Source organism: Perognathus longimembris, chromosome 2 (assembly GCF_023159225.1).
Source record: "Perognathus longimembris pacificus isolate PPM17 chromosome 2, ASM2315922v1, whole genome shotgun sequence".
NCBI classification, from domain to species: domain Eukaryota; kingdom Metazoa; phylum Chordata; class Mammalia; order Rodentia; family Heteromyidae; genus Perognathus; species Perognathus longimembris.
Window position 1 is genome coordinate 142133886 of NC_063162.1, and position 25459 is coordinate 142159344.

The following is a 25459-nucleotide window of genomic DNA, read 5'->3' on the forward strand; positions in this document are numbered from 1 at the left end:
CATCCTTAGTCTTTGCTTCCCATTCCTCCCTCTCACTCAGCCCTCTGATCTCCTGGACTTGACTTCTTCCTCCACCAGACTCCTAACACCCAAGTCTACACCTTCAATCCAGACCTGTCGCCAGAACTCCGAACCCAAGTTTCTAGCTGACTTTTAGTAATTAGCCTGGTTCCTGCGTGTTCTGAAAACGTATTGGTGTCTGACCTGGAACTCACTATCTTCTCCACCAAACTCATTTCCTCTCCCAAGAATTCTGTTCTAGGTCAATGGCAACACAGCCTGCCAGTCAGGAAACAGAAGTCTGGTCACCAAGTCTGCGGGTCTAGCTTCTAATGCACCTCCTTCTCCCTAAAGAGGTCGTGGGGCCTCGTGGGGTCTTGTTCCACTGCACGGGTGAAAGGAAGAGCTGTCAGGTTATCTTGCCAGTATTGCCTCTACCACCACCTCCTCTGCGTAACTACTTTCTAAAAGTTCCCTTCTAAGGGACATTTCTTGTTTTTACTTTTATTCAAAGCCTCCCATTCTTCCACCTATAAAAGAATGTGTAAATAGTTCACAAAAAAATCCCACAAACTTTTCATGTTCTGCGTCTCCTAATTCTCCCTCCAAGTTCTACCTGGAGAACCCCTACCGCCCACCACCAGCTCCCCAAACCTTCACACCCCTCAGATGTCCATTTCAGTCCCCTGCTGCATAAATGCTTCTAACCCAACTCAAATGCAGAAAAAGAACCAGGGGTAGAATGGCTTCTGCTTCAATCATTTGCTTACATTCTATCTCTGGTGTTACAAGGTACAGAATAAATATCCGCCTGCCTAGGGTGTGCGTGAAAGGAGTTCACAAAGTTCCTGGAATTGGAGGATGAACCTGTTGGGTGAGCGTTTTCCCCATGATGTGCCTACCGGAAGTGAGAGAAGGAAGGCATTAATGGGTAAAACCTTTCAAAGGCAGTGAGGGGTAACCCTGGATTAAATTTCTATTGAACACAACTGGCCAGCGAGGAAGCACTTTCCCCCCAAATTGTATTTCCTCCAAGTTTTCTAAAAAGCCTATCAGTTTGAAGCCGGCAAGCTCTCTCTCAGCCAAAAGGAATTTCCCCTTACACAAAAACTATTCAGACATTTCCAAGATATGAAAAGTGAAAGAAAAAAAAACCAGGATTTTCCGTTCACACAACTCTGGAAGTGTTCGTGGACCCCCACCCCCACCCCCGACTCTTATTTGCCAAGAAGTCTGAAATGGTTGTTCTTTCCCCCGTCCCTTCTATTTTCTTTTTTTAAAGTTTCCTACCTCTGTTTTTCTTTTCTTTAAAAAAAAATTGTCTGGGTTTTATTTCAACAAGGTTTTAAGTGAGAAAGTAAAAATTACAAAACATAAAACTGGTGGGGGTGGGGAGGTGTGATCTCAGCAGGAGGGAGGCCAGACTCCTCCAGGACAGTGAATCACTGTGGAGGAGGGGGGGAGGGGAGGAGGGGGAGAAGAGGGGGAGGGGGAGGTAGGCAGTTGAGTGGTCTCAATGAAACAATCTACTGGACGGCTGATGTTGTTGTTGTAAACAGCCAAATTTTAAATGTGGGAGACAATCAGTGGTAGGAACAGCATGCAAGAAATACAAATGGGATTTCAGGACCAGGTGATACAAATGCAGAATTCTGGATAAACTGAGACGTAGAGTATGAATTAAACTGTACTACACTGAGATCACAAAACAAAATGCTTTATCCCCCAATGAAAAACCCTCTTTCAAGAGCGACCACTTGATGCTTCTAACAAGAAGGAAGATGGTCAGAGTAACCCACTTGGATTCTCTTTAAAATAGAAAGCCAGATGCTGCTAGCTCAAACCTGTAATCTCTGTAATAGTGGCTACTCAGGAGACTGCGAAGTGAGGATCACAGTTCACAGCCAGCCCAGGCTGGCTCTTATCTCCTTAAAATAAAATTAACCAGAAAAAAAAGCCAGAAGTGGAGGTATGGCTCAAGTGGTAGAGTACCAGCCCAAGCACAGAAAGTTAAGTAATAGCACAAGTCTGAGTTTAACCCCCAGTCACAACACAGAGAGAGAGAGAGAGAGAGAGAGAGAGAGAGAGAGAGAGAGAGAGAGAGAGAGAGAAGAAAGAGAGAGAAAGAGAGAGAGAGAAAAGAAAGGAAAAACCTGCCAAGCCCTTCAATAACATGGTAAAGTTTAGATAACTGCATTACACCAGAAGAGAGTTGGTTAACACTAAAGCAGGCAATTTATATGAAGCAAAACTGTAGTCATATAAACAAACCAAAGGAATATACAGAACATGACCTAAGAGATTGTCTGATTTTTGCATTGACTTTAAAAACAGCCAAAAAAAATCAGACATAGCACCTTCAGACTCCACAAAGGTCTCCCTCCCAGCCAAAGTATAAGCAAATATCCAGCCAAAACACTGCCCGCAGCTAAGGGGTAACACTGAGTCTAAAAGCAGCTGTGCCCTAGAAATGACCCATGACCCGTGCAGTTTACACACAGCAGGCAAGCTGAGTCACTAAACATTCCCTGAGATAAAGTGGGGTTCAGTGATAACAGGGGATCAAAGTGTCCTCAGCTTTTCTTTTCTTAGAGTAACACATTGGGAAGTTTCCAGGGCTATCCAGCCAGAGCTGTTCTGCAGCTAAGGTGGCCTCAAGAAGACTTTTCTGCCATATTCCAAAGATTCCCAGCACTCTGTCAATGAACAACAGATAGGGAGCTCTAAGTATCAGCTGCACTGAAGTTGACAGAAGTCAGGAAAGCATACAAAATTAAAAAAAAAAAAGTGGTGGAGGGGGAACTTTTACCAAATTCAATTACATAGACTAGGCAGTAAGAAAGCAAATAGAGAAAAACCCAAGCCCCTCAGAATGTCATGGAAACCAAAGCAAATATTGACCTTGTGTTCAATACCCTCAAATATTTTCACAAGGCCCAGCAAGGTAAGGACAGAGAGAAGATGATTAGAATTAGCAGTTAGGGAGATGTTGCAATCTGCAATAGGAACCAAAGTACTGGGGTCTAGACAGGAGTAGAAATCAAGGGAAAGCAGGCCCAAGCTGTTGACCACTTGTGTGCGAAAACCTAGCCACCAACAAGAAAGGAAAACATGAGGCAGCAGGGCCATATGGTAAGCACGTGTTCAAGGCAGAGAGACCTGTGTTTACAGCAGAAGGGAGAAGCTGGGAAGAGAGGAATTACAGATGCATGAGAGTAATTACAGGCCCTCTGCCTCCTGAATGATGTCAGGCTCCTAAATTTGGAACATCTTGTCCTCAAACTGAAACATTTGACTGAGGAGACAGGGTAGAAAACGCCATCTCTTATTTTCAAAGCGGTGGACAGCCCAATAATTTTCCCAAGGGCATCAGAGAACCATGAACCTAAAGCCTGCTGGGCGCAAAGATTTGTGCTGAAATAATGCCTCTGTTTTCCATGCGCCTAGAAATCAACATTGTTAGAGAACCATTCCATCTTGGTCATTTCCTCTAAACAAAATGAAGTGAGATACTGATGCCGAACTACCTCATTCCTAGCACGGTAAATATTCACATTTGCAGACTCTAGAGTTTTCACAAAGTGAAGCTGGAGCTGGGCGCCAGTGGCTTGCACCTATTATCCTAGCTACTCAGGAGGCTGAGATCTGAGGATCGCAATTTGAAGCCAGACCAGGCAGGAGAGCACATGAGACTCTTATCTCCAATAAACTATTCCAAAAAAAAGCTGGAAGTGGAACCGTGGCCCAAGTGGTAGTAAGCTAGTCTTGAGCACAATGAGGCTCAGAGACAGTATCCAGGCCCTGAGTTCAAGCCCCAGGACCAGCAAAAAAAAAAAAAAAAGTGAAGTTGGACACTGGTGACTCACGCTCATGATACTAGCTATCTGACAGATTATATATAATAATCTGGAGGACTATGGTTGGAGGCCAGCATGAACAGAAAAGTTTGCAAGACTATCTTGAAAACAACCGTCATAAAACAGGGTTGGCATCATGGTTCCAGTTATAAAGTATTAGTCTAGCAAGCATGAGGATTTGAGTTTAAACTCAAGTACCCCCACACACACACAGACACACAGACACACAGACACACAGACACACAAGGGCAAGACAACCCACCTAATCCATTGCCCCAGGCTGCCCAGCTCTACTTCAGTATACAGCAAATAATTGGTTTTGATCCATAATGAACATCTTGCAACTTGACTTAAGCACTGGGTGGTTATAGAAATGGCACGGTCCTCTCTCCTTTCCTTAAGGAGCTGTGTTTCAGCTGTGCAAATCTCTACTGCTCTAGGTCTCAGAATCTCCATAGTGAAAATCAGCCATAACTTCCTCTGTGACCCAGTGGTGAATTGACTACAGTTCAATTCAAGGGGGAAGAGGATAAGTCCAGCTCATTCAGAACCTATTTGAGAGAACCAGAGAACATCTCGTGAGCCAGGAGAAGAAGGAATAAGCTCAAAGCTAACCCAAAGATGGAGGGCCTTAGTTCCTTTCAACTCCACCTGCAGGGGCAGGAAACAGACACCTCCCTTTCATTCTCATCATCCTTTACTTGGACCATCCAGGTGCCTTGCAAGCCACGGGCCTCAACTATACCAAATGCCTTGTAAAGGCCTGTAGAATCAATAGAGAGGTTAGAACCCTACCAGGCTGTGGCAGGCAGTTCAAGTTACAAACAGGCACACGTGGCCTCATCAATATTTGAACAGCCACACTCAAATAGAAAAATAGCTCCTTTGGAGGAAAAAAAAAAACTGGCATTCAGTTTTCAGCCTGCTGTGGATCAGAAACAGAACAAGTCATTCTTGTCTTGCGTGGTGAGCAAGATTACAGGCTCAGCTAGCTACCTCCAGCCCCAGCATTTGACCCTGACGCTGAGAGTCCAGAGAATACAGTTAATTCTCCATGTTCTAGTCAGTGAGTCAGGACACCATCCTCCACCTTTGTCCACACCTCAGTGAACAGCCCTGCCATGCATTACAGAGAGGCATTCTCTGCCCCTGTTGTCTTCCTTCATCACACAGTTCTAAGGACAGCTAAATAGTATCCATAAAACTTGGAAAGTAGCATAGTAGTCAAGGTTGCTCTTCTGGTCTTAGGACTAATTATTGTGGATTTTTTTTTCTAGTAGTAAGCTCAATTTTCAGAGAAACAAACACACCTCTGTTTGTGAAACAAAGACTAAGGACTATCAACTCAACTAACTGAACTAGTGGCTAAGCTTAGGGAGTCTCCAATCTCTTTCACCTTCAAATGATTAATCTAATCATATAAATCCCACATCCTCTTCCAGCTACTGGTTTAGAAATGGCCAGGTAGCCTAATCCTTACCTTTAAAACTTTAAATAAAGGCAGCTGGGGGACTACTAGGAAAAATCTCTTCCATCATTTACAGAAAGGACAGAGGTCTGGAAAACTCTGCTCTTCCCCTAGATGCTGTCATTTTGAATTTAACATCTACAGCTCCTCCATCTGTCCGCCCTCCAGCATAGATGCAGACACGGAGGAACTACTGAACCATCCAGACAAGGAGCTGGGTTTCTAGGCTCCTTGCAACTCAAGGTAATAATGGATTTGTGTATGCCCATCTGGGTCCATTATTCAATTAACATTGTAGCTATAATACCCAATACCTCGTTTTGCCTGCAAGAGTCACTGTTATATCAAAGCAACACTCTGTCCTATCCTCCCCCGCTGCAGGGTGGTGCCTAGCATGTCCCCAACTCACAGGGACACTCCGAGGACAATTTCAGAGACAATAAAATAAGGAGTCAGAGGTGGGTTATTTTGTTGATGTTGTTTTGGGTTGTTATGGCAAAGCCGGTGGAAATCCTTAAATCAAGCATGATTTAGCAACACACCTGCGAGGCTGCCTTGTGAATAAGGGTCACATGTATGGAATAACCAGAGTGCTGGGGCTCTCCTCCCATTCTCCATGTTCTCCTATCACCTGGCCTAGTGCCTTATGTTTTTCATTTAGCAATTCACCTTCTTGACTTTAAGTAATTATGGCTCCCTTTAGGAACAGCACACGGTACATAAAACTTCAGTGTAAGCAAAACTTGAAAAGGGTTAGTTGAAAAGAGAACATGAGGGGCCCACGACCAAGGCTATAGAAAGGTCAAACGAAAGCCTGGAAGACAAACGACATTTATTTCACAACTCTGGGCCCTCCTAGAACTCTGTGCTCATTCAGCTGACCATAAGCAATGACATTCTCAGCCAATGAGGAACTGTTACCCTCTGGGAACCTGGCCAGGAGACAAGAGATAACCCCAAGCAGGAACATCAAACCCAAAGCCTCAGCAGCCCACTAGCATGATATCAGTCTCCGGGTCCTCTGGGAAGAAGAGGAAGCGGCTCAGCCTTCAATCAGCTAACTCCTCAGCAATCAGTGTGGGCCCCCCCCCCCCAGCCCCCAGGAGCCAGATGCTTCCCCTTCAGATACCAACAAGCAGAACAGGCCCTGCACTCCCTGCCCACCACCATCTGCGATCAGCCATTCCCCTCTTAGGAAATGATCAGATATATGTGAACAGCATAACCACTACTTAATTTTTACAGATAACTGGCTGCATGTATGGACAGCAGCACATTTAATACATACAGAACCACAACTGTCATCTTTGCAAAGGCTATTTTGTAGTTGCTTTATTTTTTTAAGAACATAATCATTGTAAAACAACAACAACAACAACTGAAAGAAATCATCTTTCCAGGCAGCTAATCACGGACATGAGGAGAGAGCAAGAGCTCCAGGTTTACCCCTGCATGGAGCCTCTCTGGCGCTACGGCCTGTTTCCATCAACCACGGCCAACCACTGCCAATTCCCCATGTTCACCCAAAGCCACAGCAACTTGAAAGATGTTGAGTTATGGTTTTATGTGGTTTGTTTGGTGCCAGTCCTGGGACTTGAATTCATGCCTGGGCACTGTCCCTGAGCTTCTTTTGCACAAGACGAGTATTTTACCACTTAAACCACAGTGCCACTCTTGTCTTTTTCTGAATAGTTTACTGGAGATAAGAGTGTCTTGGACTTACCTGTCTGAGCTGGTTTCAAACCTCCATTTTCAGACCTCAGCCTCCTGAGTAGCTAGAATTACAGGCATGAGCCACCAGTGCCCAACTAAGACATTGACTTTTAATAGAGCATTGACCCTCCACAATTTTTTTGACTCCAAGAACATAGGGTGAAAACAGCCTCTTGACTCCAAGAAGACAAGGAGAAAGCAGCCTGTCTAGCTCTGGAGGATGCCTTTGAGTTGCAATTTCTTCATTTTCTCAACACATCCAGGAAGTAAAAAATTGGCAGTACTAAAAGATACAGTGTATAGACAGCATCCCAATCTTCTCTTGACCTCCAGGGCTTCAAGACAAAGCCCATAGCTTTACTAATTCAGTATCTAAAGACAAGTCCACAACTACCCTGTCTAAGTACTCTGTCCTTCAGTATTCTGTAGACTCTAAACCTCTCTCCTGAAAGCCTTTGTCTCTCTGGATTCAAGAAGTTTACCTAAAAGAGAATAAATAATTGTCTCTGCTGGATCACAGAAGGTATCTGAGAGGCATTATAATCCAGCCTTAGGCAACTGGAACATTCTTCTATTTTTGAAATCAGATGTGTGACAGATTTGCTTAAATGGAGTATTTAGAACAAAGAGTGGTCATACTAAGGTGGCCACTTGTTAAACATTACCTGCTCTCAGGCAGGGTCAACACCCCGTTCCCCTCCCAACTTCTTCTCACTTAGATACTTCTTTTAAGTTGAGATTCTTCCATTCCACAGCATGGCAATGACTTTAAAGGCAGTCAGACTTGGGTCCCAACCCTAGTCATGGCACAATTCAGCTCCGGGGCCCGAGCTGAGATGCTTAAATGCATTAAGCTTTGGTTTTCTTACATCTAAAATGAGAATAGAAAACAAATGACTCCCTCATTGGGTCCATTAAGAGAGATGAACAGAATGTATGTATGTATGTATGTATACATACACCCATATATGTATCTATATGCCTGATTTTATTATAAATCAGGCTTATTTAATAAATAAGGCATATATATTATATATTTATACTTTTATATATTTATACTTATATATATTTAACTTAAGTACTACGCATAATATCTACCAGCTGGACCAGCAACAAGTTTGTGGGAACTAACACAAAATGAAAATGTGGGGCCCCCTGTCCCAAAATATTAAGGAAGATGTAACAGTAGAGTATCCAACCAAGGATTGGGGTTCTATGGGGGGTGGCGGGGTGAGCAGGTGTGTGCTGGAGGCCCTCTCTCACAGGTGATAAATACTCCGTAGATTGTTGCTACCATCACCTGCTACCATTTGTTCAATTTATAATCTGCCCCCAACCCCCAGACTCTCCTTGCCCTAAACAATGCCCAATCCACTCACTTGGAAGGTTTTTCTGAGTCATTCCTAAAAGAGATGCATTTACAAGGAAAATGACTCACCAACACAAAGGAATCAAAAGAACTTGGCGTAAGCCTCTAGTGTCAGGGTGTTCTCACCTTCCAGTCTCTGCCCTGCTTTTCATCCTGCTGAGCTAAACACTCACCTCCTTCAAATCTCTGTTCAGAAGGTTGCTTCTGATCACCAGTTCAATACTACCTCCACCTTTCCTCTATCCTGAATTCTCAATCCCCAATACACTTTTCTACTTTTACTTTCTCTATCGCATTTCTAGTGTATAACATACTACATTGCTTACTTCTCCATCCCATCTCTCACTTACTGTTCATGAACATTTTTCTACTCATGCCTGCAAGTGTGTAGCAGGTCAGATTAATGCACAGACACATGCGTGTGCATGTGCATATGCATGTGCACACACACACACACACAAATGTAGGCTTTTCCAGGTCAGGAAATGTGTCTGCTTTTGTTCATTGATGTATCCCAAGGGCTTAGAATAGTCAATAAATATTAAAAATAGTCATCACATAGTAATTGAAAGCATAACCATCTTTGAATGATTGCATAATAAAATCTGGCCGCTCTTTCCCACATGGCGAGTTAGCCGAAGACCAGGGCATCTCCACATCTTGGATCAATGGCAACCTGAACCAGCTCTGCACCTGAACACCCAACAGAGGTGAGGAAACAGAAGGTAAAGTTAACCTATGTTTACATTTCTACCAAATGCCCCTTAGTTCAAAGGAGTATCCTCCAGTTGTCTGTGTTACTAAATCCAATGCTTCTTTTAACATAAATTCATATCACACTAGTTCACATATACTAGTAGCAGTATTGGGGGGGGGCACTTTACAAGTGAGCAGCTCAGAAGTGAGACACCTAAGTGAGACACCTAAGAAAAGGATTAGAATAAAACTAATCCCATATTTACTGAGAAATGCAAGGTCTGTTCCCCTGCAACTTTGCATAAAGTTGTCAGACCCAGTCCAAGATCTTTGTCCTGGAGTTAATGACAGGCACAGGTAGTATTTCCAACTCTGACCTGTGATCTCCTATGCAAGACACTGAGATCAGAAACAGCCCCGTGGGTGTCCGTGCACAATCCATCCCATGAGCTGAAAGCTCCAAACCTGTAGCAAGACAGCTTGCTGAATGAGACATTCTCCCCTTGTAAAATGTCGGTGGGCTGAAGAGCAAAAGAGAAGAACTAAGATAGGGTTCATGTCAACCAAAATGTCTGGAGTACCCAATCACTGCAAGACGTTTGTGGGCTGATATGCTCCAAGCTCCTCAGAGGCCAGACAGCACATCTAGGCCTCAATCCAAATGCAGCCCACAAGGTCTCCTTGGAGCAGCTCTGTGGGCAAACCCCAGATGATGGCTACATTGAACATCTGGCTTTTGCCCCAACATGAACTGCCACACCCTCTCAGCCCTGCATACGGCATTTTTTTTTTTTAAACACAAACCCTTCTCAGCCACACAAATGCTGGAGTGGGAGTCAGTAGAGGCCCCATCCCTTTTCCCAAAATAACAGTCAGCCAGCAGCAAAAGCCAAAGAGGTGGAGCCTGCTGGCCATTCTGCAAAAGTTTCAAATATCTTGGTAGTGACCCCACTGAAAGAACCCCAAAGGAAAATAGCCAGGCCTCTCCTTTTCTCTCCCCTCCCTTCCTCCCTCCCTCTCCCTTCTTCTCTCTCTCTCTCCTCTCTCTCTCCCCCTCTCTCTCAAACTTCAATGAGATCTTGAACAAAGTCACATTATCAATGCTAACTTTCTGAAACAAAATTCCCTTTCTGCAAAGTTAATCCTAGAAAGTTGAAAACTTTCATCAAAGAAATGGGCGTGTTGGGAGAGGTCTTTGGGGACAGAGCCAGAATTAGGAACTGATGAGCTGACCCCCACCTTCCTCCCCAAAGTCTGTCTGAAAAACAGAGTCGCCTCAGATTTTCCATACTTGTCTGTGGGTCTTTCCTCTGAAGATTGAGGAAACAGATTTCTTGGCTGTACAGTCTAAGAAGCCAAATAAAGGGGGCCTCCCTCCTAAAGACACCCAGACACCGGCATACTGTTTAAAATGTAAATCAGAAAGGAAACAGAGAGAGGGGTGGAAGAAAGACATAAAACAGATGGAAAGAACATCCTACTTTAGCCTGGCCAATATTTAAAAAAAAAACACACCAAAAAACACCTTTCCACAAAAATCAAGGCAAACTAAATTGAGGGGATTACAGGGTTGGGATAGATGTTCATAAAAACGAAAGGAATGACACTGGTCAAGATGCATTGTACTCATACACTGGCAGATTGAATTGAAACCTCCATACAACTACTTAAGGATATTAACAAAATAATTTTGTAAATAAAAATCATGGGCATACTTTCTAGATATGAATGATGCTCAACTGCAGGCTATCTGCTCCTAAGTAAGCATTCCGAACTTGATTTTCCTAAGTTGTTCTTGTGAAGATCCATCCTAGCCTGCAAGCTAAGGCATTGTGAACTAGAAAGACGGAAGCTCAAAGGAAATAAAAGTACTCATCAAGAGCCAACTAAATCGAGGGAAAGGGTGGGGTTGGGAAGGATGGGGGAGAACGCTGGAAGGGGTGACACTGGGTAGGATGCATTGCACGCACGAAATGACATGTTGAACCGAAACCCGTTTGTACAACTGAAGAGAATTTTTTTTTTCTTAAAGAGCAAACACCCCCTCTCGACCCCATTCCCCGCATCACAGTACCGTTAGCCATAGGACACGAGATGACAGATCCAAAACAAAAACACTTTCTGGGAAGAGAGCTCTTTGCAAAAGGAATACAAAATGTCACCAATCCGAAAGTTTAAAGGCGCCAGCTGCTCCACTTGCGCCGCTCAGATACAAACTATCCACTTCTCCCTCCCCAGATGGTTGCACGTCTGAGCCAGACCCCCTTTTCCGGGTGGCTCCAACCCCACCCCCCACCCCAGGCCCCAGATCTCCAGCTGTGACTCCCATGACAACACCCCCCACCCCACCCCACCCACCCCTAAACGCCCCCTCAGCGCGCGCCGCCGAGGGCTCACCGTGTGGTACATGAGAGCCTCGGGGTCCCCGGGCTCCGACAGCTCGCTCAGCTTGCGGTCCCACTGCAGGACGCCCTGCTCCCCGCTCTCCAGCACCTCCATGGCGGACGGGGGAGGGGGGTGGTGGGCGCCGCTGGGCCGAGGATGCGGAGGGCAGAAGAGAGGCCGCGCCGGGCCGAGCGGAGGATGCTGAGGGCCGGAGCGGCCAGGGAAACGCTGGGGATCGCTGTCTCCGGGTGTCCCCGGCCTGGGACCTGAGGCTGTCCGGGGTGGGGGGGGGGGATGGGGAACGACACACACAAGCCTTAGCTGCAGGGGTTAGAGCGGGATGTGCATCCAAAAGGAAGGCAAGAAATCAGTTCGCATCCCAGGAAAAACGATCCCTCCGCAAAGCCGCTCCAGACACAAACTTTGAGACTCCCCACAGGGCTCCGCCGCGTCGCGGCCGGACCCAGCTGCGGGCCCACCTCCCTCAAAGGCAGGGACCAATCGCATGCCTGTCTGGCCCTCAGGACCCAATCAGAAGTCTTCCTCCACGACTCTCCCCGCCCACAAAAGCAGAGCCCTGGGAAACCTCCGCCCAGGTTTCGGAATGTGGGCGGGGCGCGCCTTTGACGTCACCAGGGAAACTCCTCTAGCCCGGCTCTAGCCTGCAGGCGGAGGTCAGTTACAGAGGACCAATAGAATGCTTGGACACGGAAGTGATGGACCGGGAGGCCGGCCAATGAGAGATAAAGTCTGGGGGAGCGACAGCCAATCAACTAGCGACAAGAATACATTTTTATGAAAGAGGGAGGGCGAGCTCGGGCCCCCTCCCGAAGAATCCGCAGAAAGGAATGCTGTACGCTGCGGAGGGCAGCGGGCACAGTTTCCTGAGAAAAGGCAGACTTAAGGACGACCCAAACTATTTATTTACGAGCAACCTTGGTTATATGTATTTTTATTTCCACACACGGCTGGCACTCAACCACCTGAGCCACAGCTCCCGTTCCAGCTTTTTGCTGGTTAGTTGGAGATAATGTGCCCCGGCTGTCTTCGAACCCCCATCCTCAGATCCAGTCACCTCAGTAGCTAGAGGTTACAGGTATGAGCCACTGTTTTGCTTCCCTGTTTATGTTTTGAAACACACGTATGTCTATCTGCCTATGGAGATGTCTAGGTCCGTGTAGATTATATCAATTATAAATACACAGATATGAATATCCTTCACATCAGTCTATATGTAGCAGAGCCCTTCAGAGTTTTTGCCCCTTTGGTGTTCATACTCTTGACACGTGCAATAGGCTTCACCTGTTTTTTTCTTTCAGCAGGTAAAATTTTTTGCTAAGAGCTAATGATGTGCTTTTCCTGGACCTTAGAGCTAAAGTTGTTCCATTCATTGAGTTTTAATCCCAGTGGAGTCAAGCAAAAAAACAAAGATATCAATGGGCAATGTAAGTTTTGGTCAGTGGTAACTGATACCAAGAAAAATAAAAGGCAAGAGAGTCAGATGCGAGCCAGTGGCTTGCAACTGTAATCCTAACTAGCAGGAGGCTGAGATTTGGAGGATTGTGCCTTTGAGGTCAGCCAAAGAAGAAAAGTTTGCTACCATCCCTCTCCAAAACAATCAGCAGAAAGTCCGGCTGGAAGCATGGCTGAAATGGTACAGCACCCACCTAGCAAATTCATGACCCTGAGTTCAGACCTGAGTACTGCCAAGCCAAGCCAGGTGTTTCAAACACTAGCAGAGTTCTTTCCTGGGCGGGTGGCATCTCAATGAAATGAGATTTAAGGGAAAGCAGGTATTTTGGTGACTGGCAGTGAATGGTGGGAAAGAAGCCTGAGAGATGGGCAGAACCAGATTGCCCATCCTGTTTAGATTAGAGATGCTTATTCTAAAAATTTTTTTTTAATCCCCAATTGTAGGATTTTTTTCCTTCCTCTTTGGAAGGGAAGAGTCCTCGAAACTCGTTTTCCTGCCTTATATAGAGAGGAGCCTTTGTCTGGTGGCTCCAGGTGTTGTTTGTTGGGGTGATACATTCAGATGTTAGTTATTACTCTGTCCCTTTGAAATTTTTTTTAGTGGGTGAGGATAGGCAGACTGAGGTCTACTCTGGCTTTAAGCAGCAGTTTATCATGTAAGCTACTGTTCGGTCTGAGATCTTTTGAGATTATTTTAATGCTAAAATAGAAAGACTAGTTTTATGAGCACATCCTTCCTTTATAAAAGTTTTCACAGCCAGGTGCTGGTGACTCATGCCTGTACTCCTAGCTACTCAGGATGCTAACATCTGAAGATTGCAGTGTGAAGCCAGCCCTGGGGGAAAGTCAGTGAGACTATCTCCAATTAACTATCAGAAAACACGGAAGTGGCACTGTGGCTCAAAGTGGCAGAGTGCTGCCCTTGAGCAAAAGAACTCAGGGACAGTGTCCAGGCCCTGAGTTCAAGCTCCACAACCAACAAAAATTAAATTATATATATATATTACACACATATATAATATATAATATTATATATATAAATATATATAATAAAAAGAGATTCCAAAGTCTTAACCTTTAGTTCCTTAGGCAGAAATAAGGGGCATTGTTACCAACTTCTGAATGGAGCTGGAAAGTGCTAGAAGGCACATCTACTTGGGGTTTGAGATGGCTTGTTGGTGAGCAGCCACAGAAGACTCAGGTGAAGTCACTCTGTAATCAAGGAACCATGTCTCTGTCTCCCATTTTCTTTCAGTGGAGCTGTTGAAAGCCTAAAGAGCAGGTGACCCTTTGAAAATCTAGTTTAAAAGTAAAGGTGAGCAAGACAGATCTCTTAGCAAGATGGCAGAGTCATCGGGAAGGCAGAGAGCCACAGGTAGGAGGAGTAGCTGCTGCTTCAGGTCCCTTGCCATTTTCCAGCAGTGCCATCTGTCCTCAGGACATCTTCAAAACCACCCTCCGAGCACCACCACCAGGCTCCACAGTGACAGTGTGAGCTCCTATTCACACCAACCTGCCCAGGATAGAGCCCACCAATCCATCACACCTTTACAGCTCTTAGAAAAGTGGTGGTTTGAAAACAATTGTTAGTTTAGTAGGCCCCAATTTTACAACCCTGTTGGACTAAGGGGGGGGGGAGGAAGAGAGAGAGAGAGAGAAAGAGATAGAGAGAGAGAGAGAGAGAGAGAGAGAGAGAGAGAGAGAGAGAGCCAAAACATGAGCAGACAGGTATACTTTTAATGTGGTCAAGATCTAAGCATAATATTAAAATGCAGAAAATACATAGGGAAAGATATATATATATATACATACATATAAGTATACATAGCTGTATACATATATGTATGTATATATATGTGCCTTCCAAGTAATATACAACTTAAATTAGACTAAAAGGTTAGATGTACTATTATTTGAATCTTTTTTTTATGCCAGTCCTAGGGCTTGAACCCAGGGCCTGAGCTCTCTCTGTCCCTGACCTTCTTTTGCTGAAAGCAAATACTCTACTACTTTACTACTTTAGACACATCTCCACTAATGGCTTTTTTTTTTTTTGTAGTTTAGTGGAGATAAGAGTCTCTTAGACTTTTCTGCCAAAGCCGGCTTTGATCCATGATCCTCATATCTCAGCTTCCTGAGTAGCTAGGATTGCAGGTGTGAGCCACCAGTGTCCAGCTATTTGAATCTTTAGTGAAAGTCTTCTTTCTTTTTTTTCATATTAATTCTTTACCCCTGAGCCATCCCAAGTACACAGTGTTGACAGCCTGAGATGTACTTTACAATATTTCTCTTTATACTCAGAAACACTATGTAACTCCACACCCATAGGAAAGTTTGGTGTTTATTGTATATATGCCTCTACATTGTATGCTTCTCTCCTAATAATACATATTGCAACCCCCCCCCCAGGCTTCCCATATAGATTGATTCCATTCTTATTGCCAGTGGTTGAAAAAGGACAAGGTGTTTGTATTCCTCTAGTGGTAAACATTTTCTGTGTTTCCAGGTTTTTCTCCTGGAAATATCAAGCATGTGACCAAGATAACTGGTTTTTCTCTCCTGAACTTCCCTCCATGTGACCTGCTCCCAGTCACTGAACCCGGCTCTGATGGTCCAATGTGAAGGAAAGATGGGCATCAAGTGCTCAGGAAATAGGAACAGCAGATCAGGAATGGAACCCAGAAGGGATGATGAAGTCAGTGGTGAACAAAGGTTCTTTAAAGGAGGCTGGAGGGGATGCAACTGGAAACTGAGCCCTACACATAGGAACTCGGGTTGCAGCTGGAATTTTCATCACCTTTGCAATACTGCCGCCCTGTGTTGACAGATGGACAATGCAGATGCAAACCCAAAGCGACGGCTTCAAAGCAATGGGCTGAACTAAATGAAATCAAGGCTCATGTGTGGCCTTCATTTCCAACACCCCGGTCAATATAAAGAACATTTGCATCAGCCCAAAAGATATTCTCATGTTGTTTCCCTATCTTCTTGCCAATAGAAGTTTTTGCTGTTCTGATTTCAATAGATTAGACTTCCCTGTTCTTGAGTATGACTTAAGTGGACTCCAGCCACTGGTGATTCAAAGAATGGACTTGGAGACATAAACTACAGAGAAAGTGAGATTTTAATGGTTAATAGCAGTCACGCAAGATCAAGTGTCTGGTGGGCAGAGACGCTCAGAGAGATTATACCAAGCAATTTGTCCCCCAATTTGAAAATCCCTCTCCTCCACTTTATCAGGTAATTTTACCACGTATACCTTTTGGGGTTGGTTGAATCCTAAAAGTCATAGTCATTCTATTGGGGTCCACTCTTCCCTCTGAAAGTTGAACCCCACCCACCTCCCATGTCCTATCAGCATATTCTGTTTTAGCTAGGGAACTTCCACGTGCAAGGAGTTTGTGATTGACTCATCATATTGTAAGCTGTAAAGGCATGGCGCAAGCAACTTTTTATTCCAGGTCAAATGCCTTGTCTTGAAAATGGAACACCGCTGACTTTATTTCCTACAGGAGACACTTATCCATATTGCACAATACTTGAGTCTCATAATTGACACTTGCTACATTCTATGAAGTCTCCAAAATACTAAATTATCCAATACTGAAATATTGCTTCTGAGAAAAAGAGAGGTTAGGTTCCTATGAGTTTCTGGTGATAGTATTACCATCCGATCAATACATATAAAGCAAGGCCAACATATGAATATATGTGTGTATATATATATGTAATATGTATAACAAGAATTAAGCAAGCAATACATTTAAAAACATGAACAAAAGTACAATGCAGTTACATGTTCCTTTCTGATGACTCTTTATTTAAAGGGTTTATCCACAAGGCACTCACAGTCTTCTTGTACTTCAGAACACAATTGTTCTTCAGTATTTTACTTAATAACCTGTTAAATTGCAAAATTACCAACAAAAATATGGATCTGTCCATTAAAGAGACCACAAAAAATGGCTTTGTTTAATGAACATGAGCAGAAGCATAAAAGCCACGGGTGATTGAACTGTCACTGCTTTGTGCATGTCCACACAATGACTGGGAAAACATCAGGAACCTTTGTCTCACAACTACAAACACATGCCTACAAAATATGAAAAATTTTCATGAGTAATGAGAATCAACTGTATGTGCATCTTGTTCTTTTCTGTATTCTAGTGCCTGTTTCTATTACTGTCTATCCATTCACTTATCTATAGATTCACCTGTACATTTGGAGTTTGCTCCCAGTTCAAAACATCTGAACTGCTTTTGCGAAGGCAGCATTATGGAATTTGTGCACACATTTCTCTTGGATATATCCACCTAATGGGATGAGCATGCCTGTTCCATTTTATAGAAACCCAGCCTTTACACTCTTAATCAGCAACATGAGAGCTTCGTTTGCTCTCCATCTTAATGAAAACTATAAAGCCTTGGAGAAACAAATTGAAAAGGACACCGGAAAGTAGAAAGAGCCAAGACTGTGAGACTACTGTAGGAAGGATTCGAGGACAGAGGAGTGTATTGGCATATGCAGTAACTTCCTGAATAGAACTCCAGTAAGTCACCAAGAAGAGCAAAGATTGACAAGTGGATTCATAAAACCACAAAGGTTTTGTTCCACAAAGGAAATTGCCACTAGACTGAAGAGATAGCCTACAACATGGCAAAACTCTTTACCAGTTATCCATCTGACAAAAGATTAATAAGAACATATGGGAGCTAAAAACAAACCTACATGTCCAAACAATAAACATCCCCATGAATAAATGGGCAAAGGAAGCAAAAGGATAAGTCTTGAAAGAAGACTACACGTGCCAAATAAATACATGAAGAAACATTCAATGTCAGTGGCTATCAAGAAAATGCAAATCAAACAATATTGTGATTTCTTCTCACCCCAGTCAGAATGACCATCATTAAAAAGACAAACAATACATGCTGGTAGGGTGTAGAGGAAAAGGAGCCTTACGTGCTCTTTGTATAAATGTAAAACTAGTGCAACTACTATAAAAATCAGCATAGCGATTCCTCAAGAAACTGAAAATAGAACCACCATACAATCCAGCATTCTTGCTCTGGGCACCTCCGAAGGAATGTCAGCACACCGCAGAGATGCTTCTACCCCTGTGTTCATTGCAGTACTAGCTACAGCAGCCAAGCTTTGGAAACAGCGAGATGCTTACAATGGATCAGTGGATAGAAAATGAGGTACGTGTACACAATGAAATAAAATGTGGTACATGTACACAATAAAATATTCAGCCATAAAGAGGAAGGCAATTATGTCATTTGCAGGGGAATGGATGGGCCTGGAAATGATCATTCATAATAAGAAAGGAAGCCATGTTTAGCAGGGCAAAAGTTCTCTCTCATATGGGAATTCTCTCTCTCTCTCTCTTTCTCTCTCTCTCTCTCTCTCTGTCTCCATATATATGTATATATATTAAGGTCCACCCCCGGGAGGGCTCCATACTGATGCCCCCACATGTTTAAGTCTGCACCAGTACCTGTGTTACCTAGGTATCTGGCACACCTGGAGGCAGTTACCTCCCCCTGCTCTGAGGTCACATCCAATCCACCTGGTCACACCTCCCGCCCCTGCCCTAGATAAGGTAGGGCCCTTCTGTGGTTCAGCCCTTCCCTCCTTCCATGCTTCATCTCTGCCACATGCATGCAGTTAGGGAACAAACTTTTCTCTCCTGCCTGAATACCACATGGTTTTCTCCTTTATGGGCTACTTTAATAAACCATATATATGAAATGGGACTGTTTGAGGGGCGAGGGATAAAGAATGTTAGAGGGTGCACAATGCTAAAATACATCTGTGAATAAAGATTGCAAAACAAAACTCACTGAAAAGCTGAATAACAAGGACTAGTAGAGATGAGGAAAGTGTTAGCAAGAGAGTCAGTCTGATTAAAACACTGCATATGTACACACATATATATAGTATATATACACCATATATATATATAGTGTATATGTGAGATACCACGGTGAAAACCCTTTGAACAATTAGCATACACTAAAAGAAACATGACAGGGATGTAAAGTAGGTCTTTCCCAGAGAAGTGGGAAGGGGAAAAGCAAGTGGAGAGTGAAGGTAGGTAAATAGGGTCGAAATACTTTGTGTACATATGTGAACAATGAAGACTGTAAAACAAAATTTATTTGTAAAGCCAGGAAGGAGAGGGAGAATGATAAGAGGGATTGAGCCTGATGTGCTATATCATAGGCCTAAGTTGACACAGCAAAGTAAAATTCCCTTGTACAACTAACTGATTTGAATAAAGGGTGAACAACAAAAAGAAAGAGTTCTAGGTTCAAAGGTCACTTAGAAAATTCTTTTTTTTTTGAAGCTCTGTAACCATGAAATAACAAATTTAGATATAGATTTGTATATAGATTACATAGAGGTCTCTATTATTTACACACACACACACACACACACACACACACACACACACACACACCTGCCACTTTTCCTAAATGTCTTATAAACAGAAGAGCTAGGAGAATTTCCCCCCAGTCCTGGGGCTTGAACTCAGGGCCTGGGCACTGTCTCTGAGCTTCTTTTGCTCAAGGCTAGCACTCTACCACTTGAGCCACGGTGCCACTTCCATCTTTTACTGTGTATGTGGTACTGAGGAATTGAACCCAGGGCTTCCTGTATACTAGGCAAGCACTCTACTGCTAAGCCACAGAGAACATTTTTCTTTGACCCTGAATCCTGACACAGAACCAGGAAATCTTTGTAATTTCCTAAGTAGTGAACTAAATTGATATCTCATGGGCATCCACAGAGAAACGTGGAAATACTCAGTGTGGAAAAATTGCCCTTAGCTCTGCTGGCAGCAGGAAAGGTTTCTGACAGTACGAAGTTTTCCGCCTCACATGCAGTCACATTCGTTTAGTTGCGCTGCTTTCTATTTCAAGGATTCCATTTTTTATGGCCTAATTTTATTTCAAAAATATGTACTTCATTTAGTTTCATGTTAAAAGTGTGCACTTAAAGGAGAAAAGGGTGTAAAACTATCTAAAGATTTGCTGATAGTCCAGACTTTTCCACATGATCGCCATGACAGTATTATCTCCAGCAGAGGGGGCTATTCTCACTCATTTCTGGTTAGTTGTTTTTTGTTGTTGTTTAGGGTTTCTCTTTCCATTTTTATCCTTTGACTTACATCTTGCAATCAATGAAATAGACTACACTTGTCACTCAATATCGCGGGGAGTTGGCTTCAGACACCCTCACAGATACAAAACTCCAGGCATGATCAATTCTCTTACATAAAATGGACATCCCTCAGACAGTTGAAAGGGCTTCTAGGTAACATGCAATACCTAATGTAGTGCGGATGTTATGCTAATAGTTTTTCCACTGTATCTTAAAGTGGATAATGACAAGAAGTAAGTGTGTTCATATTCAGTAGAGACACCACCATTGTAAACACAAAAATGGGCTGGAGGAATGGCTCAAGTTGTAGAGTACTGACCCTGAACAAGCCAATCAATTACAAGTGCAAGGACCTGAATTAAAGCCCAGTACTCTCTCTCTCTCTCTCTTTCTCTGTATATACGTACGTATATGTATATTTATATTCAATTTGTGGTTTGTTGTATAGCTTATTCCCCTTTGAATAGGCAACTTATGCTAATAAATAAATTGAAAGTGTTTATACAAACAACAAGAAAATGGAGTGAAATATTTTAAATGATTGAAAATGAAAGTCACCAAGTCTCTTTCCAGCAAAAAATATTTTTCAAAAGCTAAAGGAAAAAAAACTTTGCAGTCAAATAAAAATGGAAGACATTTGCTACCAAAAGACCTGATTTGAAAGAAATGTTAAGGGAAATTTTTTTAGAAATTCCAGATTTGTCTAAAGAAACAATATTAGAGAAAAAATAAGTGAAGTTGAAATAAAATATTCTATTTTTAAAAATTCTTATTGATGGGGAAAGATCACTTCTCACAATGTTAGCAACCATGTATGTGATGATGGTGATAACCAATAGGTCAGCAAAATAACTGACTGTAATGTGAGAAAAGGGAAGGGTAATTAAAAATACCTATATTCTTCCCAGCACTAGTAGAGAGCTATTTGAAAGGGGGCTTATTAGTTGTAAATGTATACTGAAAACTCAATGCCAACCAAGAAAAAAAAAATCTTTAAGAAAGAAATATAATTGATATACTAATGAAGAAGAAACTGAATCAGGTAAAATGCTCAAGTTAAAAGTCACAAAGGCTCGGGGCTGGGGATATAGCCTAGTGGCAAGAGCGCTTACCTCATGTACTTGAAGACCTGGGTTCGATTCCCCAGCACCACATATACAGAAAATGGCCAGAAGTGGCGCTGTGACTCAAGTGGCAGAGTGCTAGCCTTGAGCAAAAAGAAGCCAGGGACAGTGCTCAGGCCCTGAGTACAAGGCCCAGGACTGGCAAAAAAAAAAAAAAAAAAAAGTCACAAAGGCAGAAGAAGAATGGACGTTCAAAACAGAAACAAAGAATAAGAGTGGGTAGGCACAAATACTAAAGTTACCAGCACAACCATATTCATTGCAGCAGTATTTACCATAGCTAAGATATGGAACCAACCCAGATGCCCCTCAGTAGTAGATGAATGGATCAAGAAAATGTGACACACACACACACACACACACACACACACACACACACACACGAAGTTCTATGTTTCCATCAGAAAGAATAACATTGCCCCATTCATAAGGAAATAAAAAGACCTGGAAAAAATTATATTTACTGAAGTAAACTAAATCCAAAGAAAAGTAAGTTGCATGGTTTTTCTCATTTGTAAAAACTAGAATATGTCTATGATATTCTTAACAAGGGATCTCAACAACCCAACTGCTTAGGACCATATATAATGAAGTATATCAACATGAACTCCAAGATATAGAAGGAAACAAGAAGTGCTTATTATGACATGTACATGTTTTCTTTTCTTTCATTTCTCTTAAATTTTTGTACCTTATGTCTTGTATATAAGATTATTCAACCCAGGGGAAGGGAAAGGGAATCACTGAAACAGTAGGTCAACAATGACACTCACTTGACACTAGGTTGTATATCAACCTTATAACTTGAGGGGAAGGGGAGTGGGGAGGTGTTAGTGGGAGAAAATGAAGGATGGGGTAACATTGTTTAAAAACAAATGTAATCATTACCTTACTTATATAACTGTAAAACCTCCCCCCCCCGCTCATCAATTTGTCAATAAAGATAAAATTAATTTTTTTAAAGAATGGGTAGGCACAAAACAGTAACAAATATGGTAGCCATTATCATCTATATTACTAATCACTTTCAATATCCTTGGTTTAAATATACAAATTAAAAGATAAGGACTGTTACAGCAGGTAAAAAGAAAAATAAGACAATTATATTTACCTATGAAAATTCACTTTAAAGATCAACACAGCAATTGAAAGTTGAAGGATGGGCAAAGACACATTGACACTAATCAAAAGAAAATGAATGTAACTGCAGTCCTGTTAGACAAAGCAGACATCAGAACAAAGAAAATTATCAGGGTCAAAAGGAGGCATTATGGACAAGGAAAGGTGTCAGTTTTCTGGGAATACATAATAATTCCTAATGTGCATCAAACCATCAAATAAACACACAAGACAAAAACTGATAAAACTGAAAGGAGAATTCATGATTACATTTGAAAACCCTCAATGCTTCTCTATCAGTAAAGACTGGTTCAGTGGGCAGAGGATCCATAGGACATGGTTGATCTGGACAGCACCATTAGGCAACTGGATTTATCTGACATTTATAAAATACGTCATCCAATAGCAGAAAAACACATATGCATGTTAAGCTCACACTCAGAACGATCAATTTGTTCTGATCCACATTCATTTGGGATGAGGAAATATTACAAAAAGCATGTTCTTGTGCCATAATGGAATTAAACTAGAAATTAATAATACAAATATGTTTTAGGAAACACTCGAATACTTCAGATTAAAAGATAATCCTAAGGAGCATGTGGGTCAAAAATCCCAAGAGAAATGTCAAAATACCTTAAACTAAATGGCATGAAAATACAACCTACCCAAATTTATGGTATAAGAAGAAAAAAGAGCAGCACTTTGTGGTAAATTTAAAGCACCAAATCCATATAAAAGAAAAGAAGAAAAATTAATCATCTAAACTTCCTCTTGGCAGAACTAGGAAACAAAGAATAAACTAAATCAAAGGCAAAAGTAATACATGATAAAAATGAAAGTAGAAATCAATGAAACCAAGAACAGGAAAGCAATTAAATCAAGTGCTGGTTTTTCAAACACATTAATACAAGTGCTAAATCTCTAGGTCACTAAACTAAAAAAAAAAATTTTAAAGGAAAGAAAGGAAACATATATAAGGGGCTGGATGTAGCTCAGTGGCAAAGCACATGCCTAGCAAGTGCAATGTCCTAGGTTTGATCCCCAGTACCAAAAGACAAAGAAAGAGAGAGAAAACATACATTAGTATTACCAGAAATTAAAAAGAAATCATCACTAATTACTCTGTGGACATTAAAATAATAATATATAAGGCAGAGTCCTATGCCACTCAATGGTAGAGTGTTTGCCTAGTTTAAGCCCCAGCATTGAAAAGAATAATAATATTATGAATTACCTATGCCTACAAATTTGAAAAACGTGGGTAAAGTGGGATAATTCCTTGGAAGACATAAGTAGCAAAGCTCACACATAAAAGAAAATAATCTGAACAGAATACTTAAAACATAGGATCAACAGTGAACAATTATGCAAAACAGAAAGCAAGCGTGTTTTCCAGGTCTTTTCCCAAAGAAGAAATGGAACCAGAGAGGAAACATCCTAACTCCACCTATAAGATCAATATTGCTATCATACCCTGTCAGATCTGAACATACAAGACAAGACTACTACACACCAGAACCTTCCATGAACATCAATGCATTTGAAAATTTCATCTACTACAAGTAGGCAGGATTTAGTTGGCCTACAGAAAGCTGCCTTGACACTTGAAAAATTAACGCAACCAACGGACTCAAGAATAAAAAGCATATTTATATCACTAGATGCAGAAAATATATTCAATAAAATACAACACCCATTCATAGTATAAAAAAACAAACAACAACAAAAAAACAACTTAAAACTAGCAAACTAGTGTTAGAGGAAACTTCCTGAACTTGGTCAAAAGCATTTGCAGAAAACTCTGTTTAATGCATAAACTGTATCTAATGTGCACTCTGCATCTAATGCATTACTTCAATCCAATGCAAAACTCACCTAATGGTGAGTGTGTGAACCCGTAAATGCAGAGCCATGAGGTTGGCCAAAGAGAATTGGAAGGCCATTCTCTGACTCTCAGAAGGCTGAGAGTGACCCTGCAAAGATAAAAAATGCTCTTAGCATTACAATAGCCACAGTTTGGACCCGAGATGATGTCATCTATTCAGCTCCGAAAGACCTTGGAGCTAGGGTGGGAGTGGAGGGGGCTATCCAAGTTGGTTGTCCACTGCTCACCTTCACACCCTGTTTACAGGAAGTCACCAATCCTAGGATTGTTCTCCCTACTCTGGTGTGCGTATCTCTAAAAGATGGCTACCTTTTTTCCCCACGTACTCTCCTGTTTTATAATGAATTAAAAACCCTGTTCACCGGACCCTCTGGGTCTGATGCTGACGGCACACAGCAGGTCCCCTGGTACCCCTAAACTGGTTCCACAGTCCGGTCTCCATCATTGCTTTGCTCCCGGCCGGCCGTGCAGGGAAAAGGTGCTCGAGGCGGTTTGCAACAGATGAGTACATCGGTGCTTGCTTGCTAAGATCACAAACAAGCTAAAGATGCTACCTCTTATTCAACATTGTACCGGAAATCCTGGGTAACCCAATACAAGAAAAGAAAAAGGAGAGTACACATGTTGGGAATGGAGGAATAAAACTGTCTTTGTGATCTAACTCATGATTATCTTTGAAACCAATTAACACATCTGGAACTAACAAACAATGATAGCAAGAGTCGAAATACTTGCTTGTTTTCTCCTATCTTTCCTCATTTTTAAATTTTTACTGTGTAGCCCAGTTTAACCTTGAATTCATGATCTTTCTGCTGCTGAGGTTTGATCATTCTGGAAGCTGTTCCAGAATGCTGGGGTCATCTGTATAAGCCACCATACTCTATTGATTCTTTTCTTGTAGCGCAGACACGAACAATTCAAATTTAATTTTTAAAAGAAAGCAATTTACCTTAGCACTAAAAATTAAATACGTACATACTGATCTAATAAAAACTCTAATGAAAAAAGAAAAAGCACCCTCTGTGCTTGACAATAAAATTAAATTTAAAAAAAGAAATAAAAGAAGAATCTAAATAAACAGATATGGTCCGTGTAAAGAGAGAAAAAAAATAGTAATGTGAAAATGTAAGTTATTCCCAACACAATCCTAATCAAAATCTCAACATGTTATTTTGAGGAAACTGACAAAGTAATTC

The 25459-nt window shown here is 42.1% G+C and overlaps 1 protein-coding gene across 1 annotated transcript in view; it reads right to left on the bottom strand.

Annotated features, from left to right (window-relative positions):
• Nucleotides 1-25459, bottom strand: part of Creb3l2 (cAMP responsive element binding protein 3 like 2) — a 133378-nt gene that overhangs the window by 92655 nt on the left and 15264 nt on the right. The window contains exon 2 of the mRNA XM_048340286.1: nt 11501-11721. Coding sequence (XP_048196243.1) covers nt 11501-11602 — 102 coding nt within the window. The 5' untranslated portion in view covers nt 11603-11721. The remainder of the gene's footprint in view (nt 1-11500; nt 11722-25459) is intronic.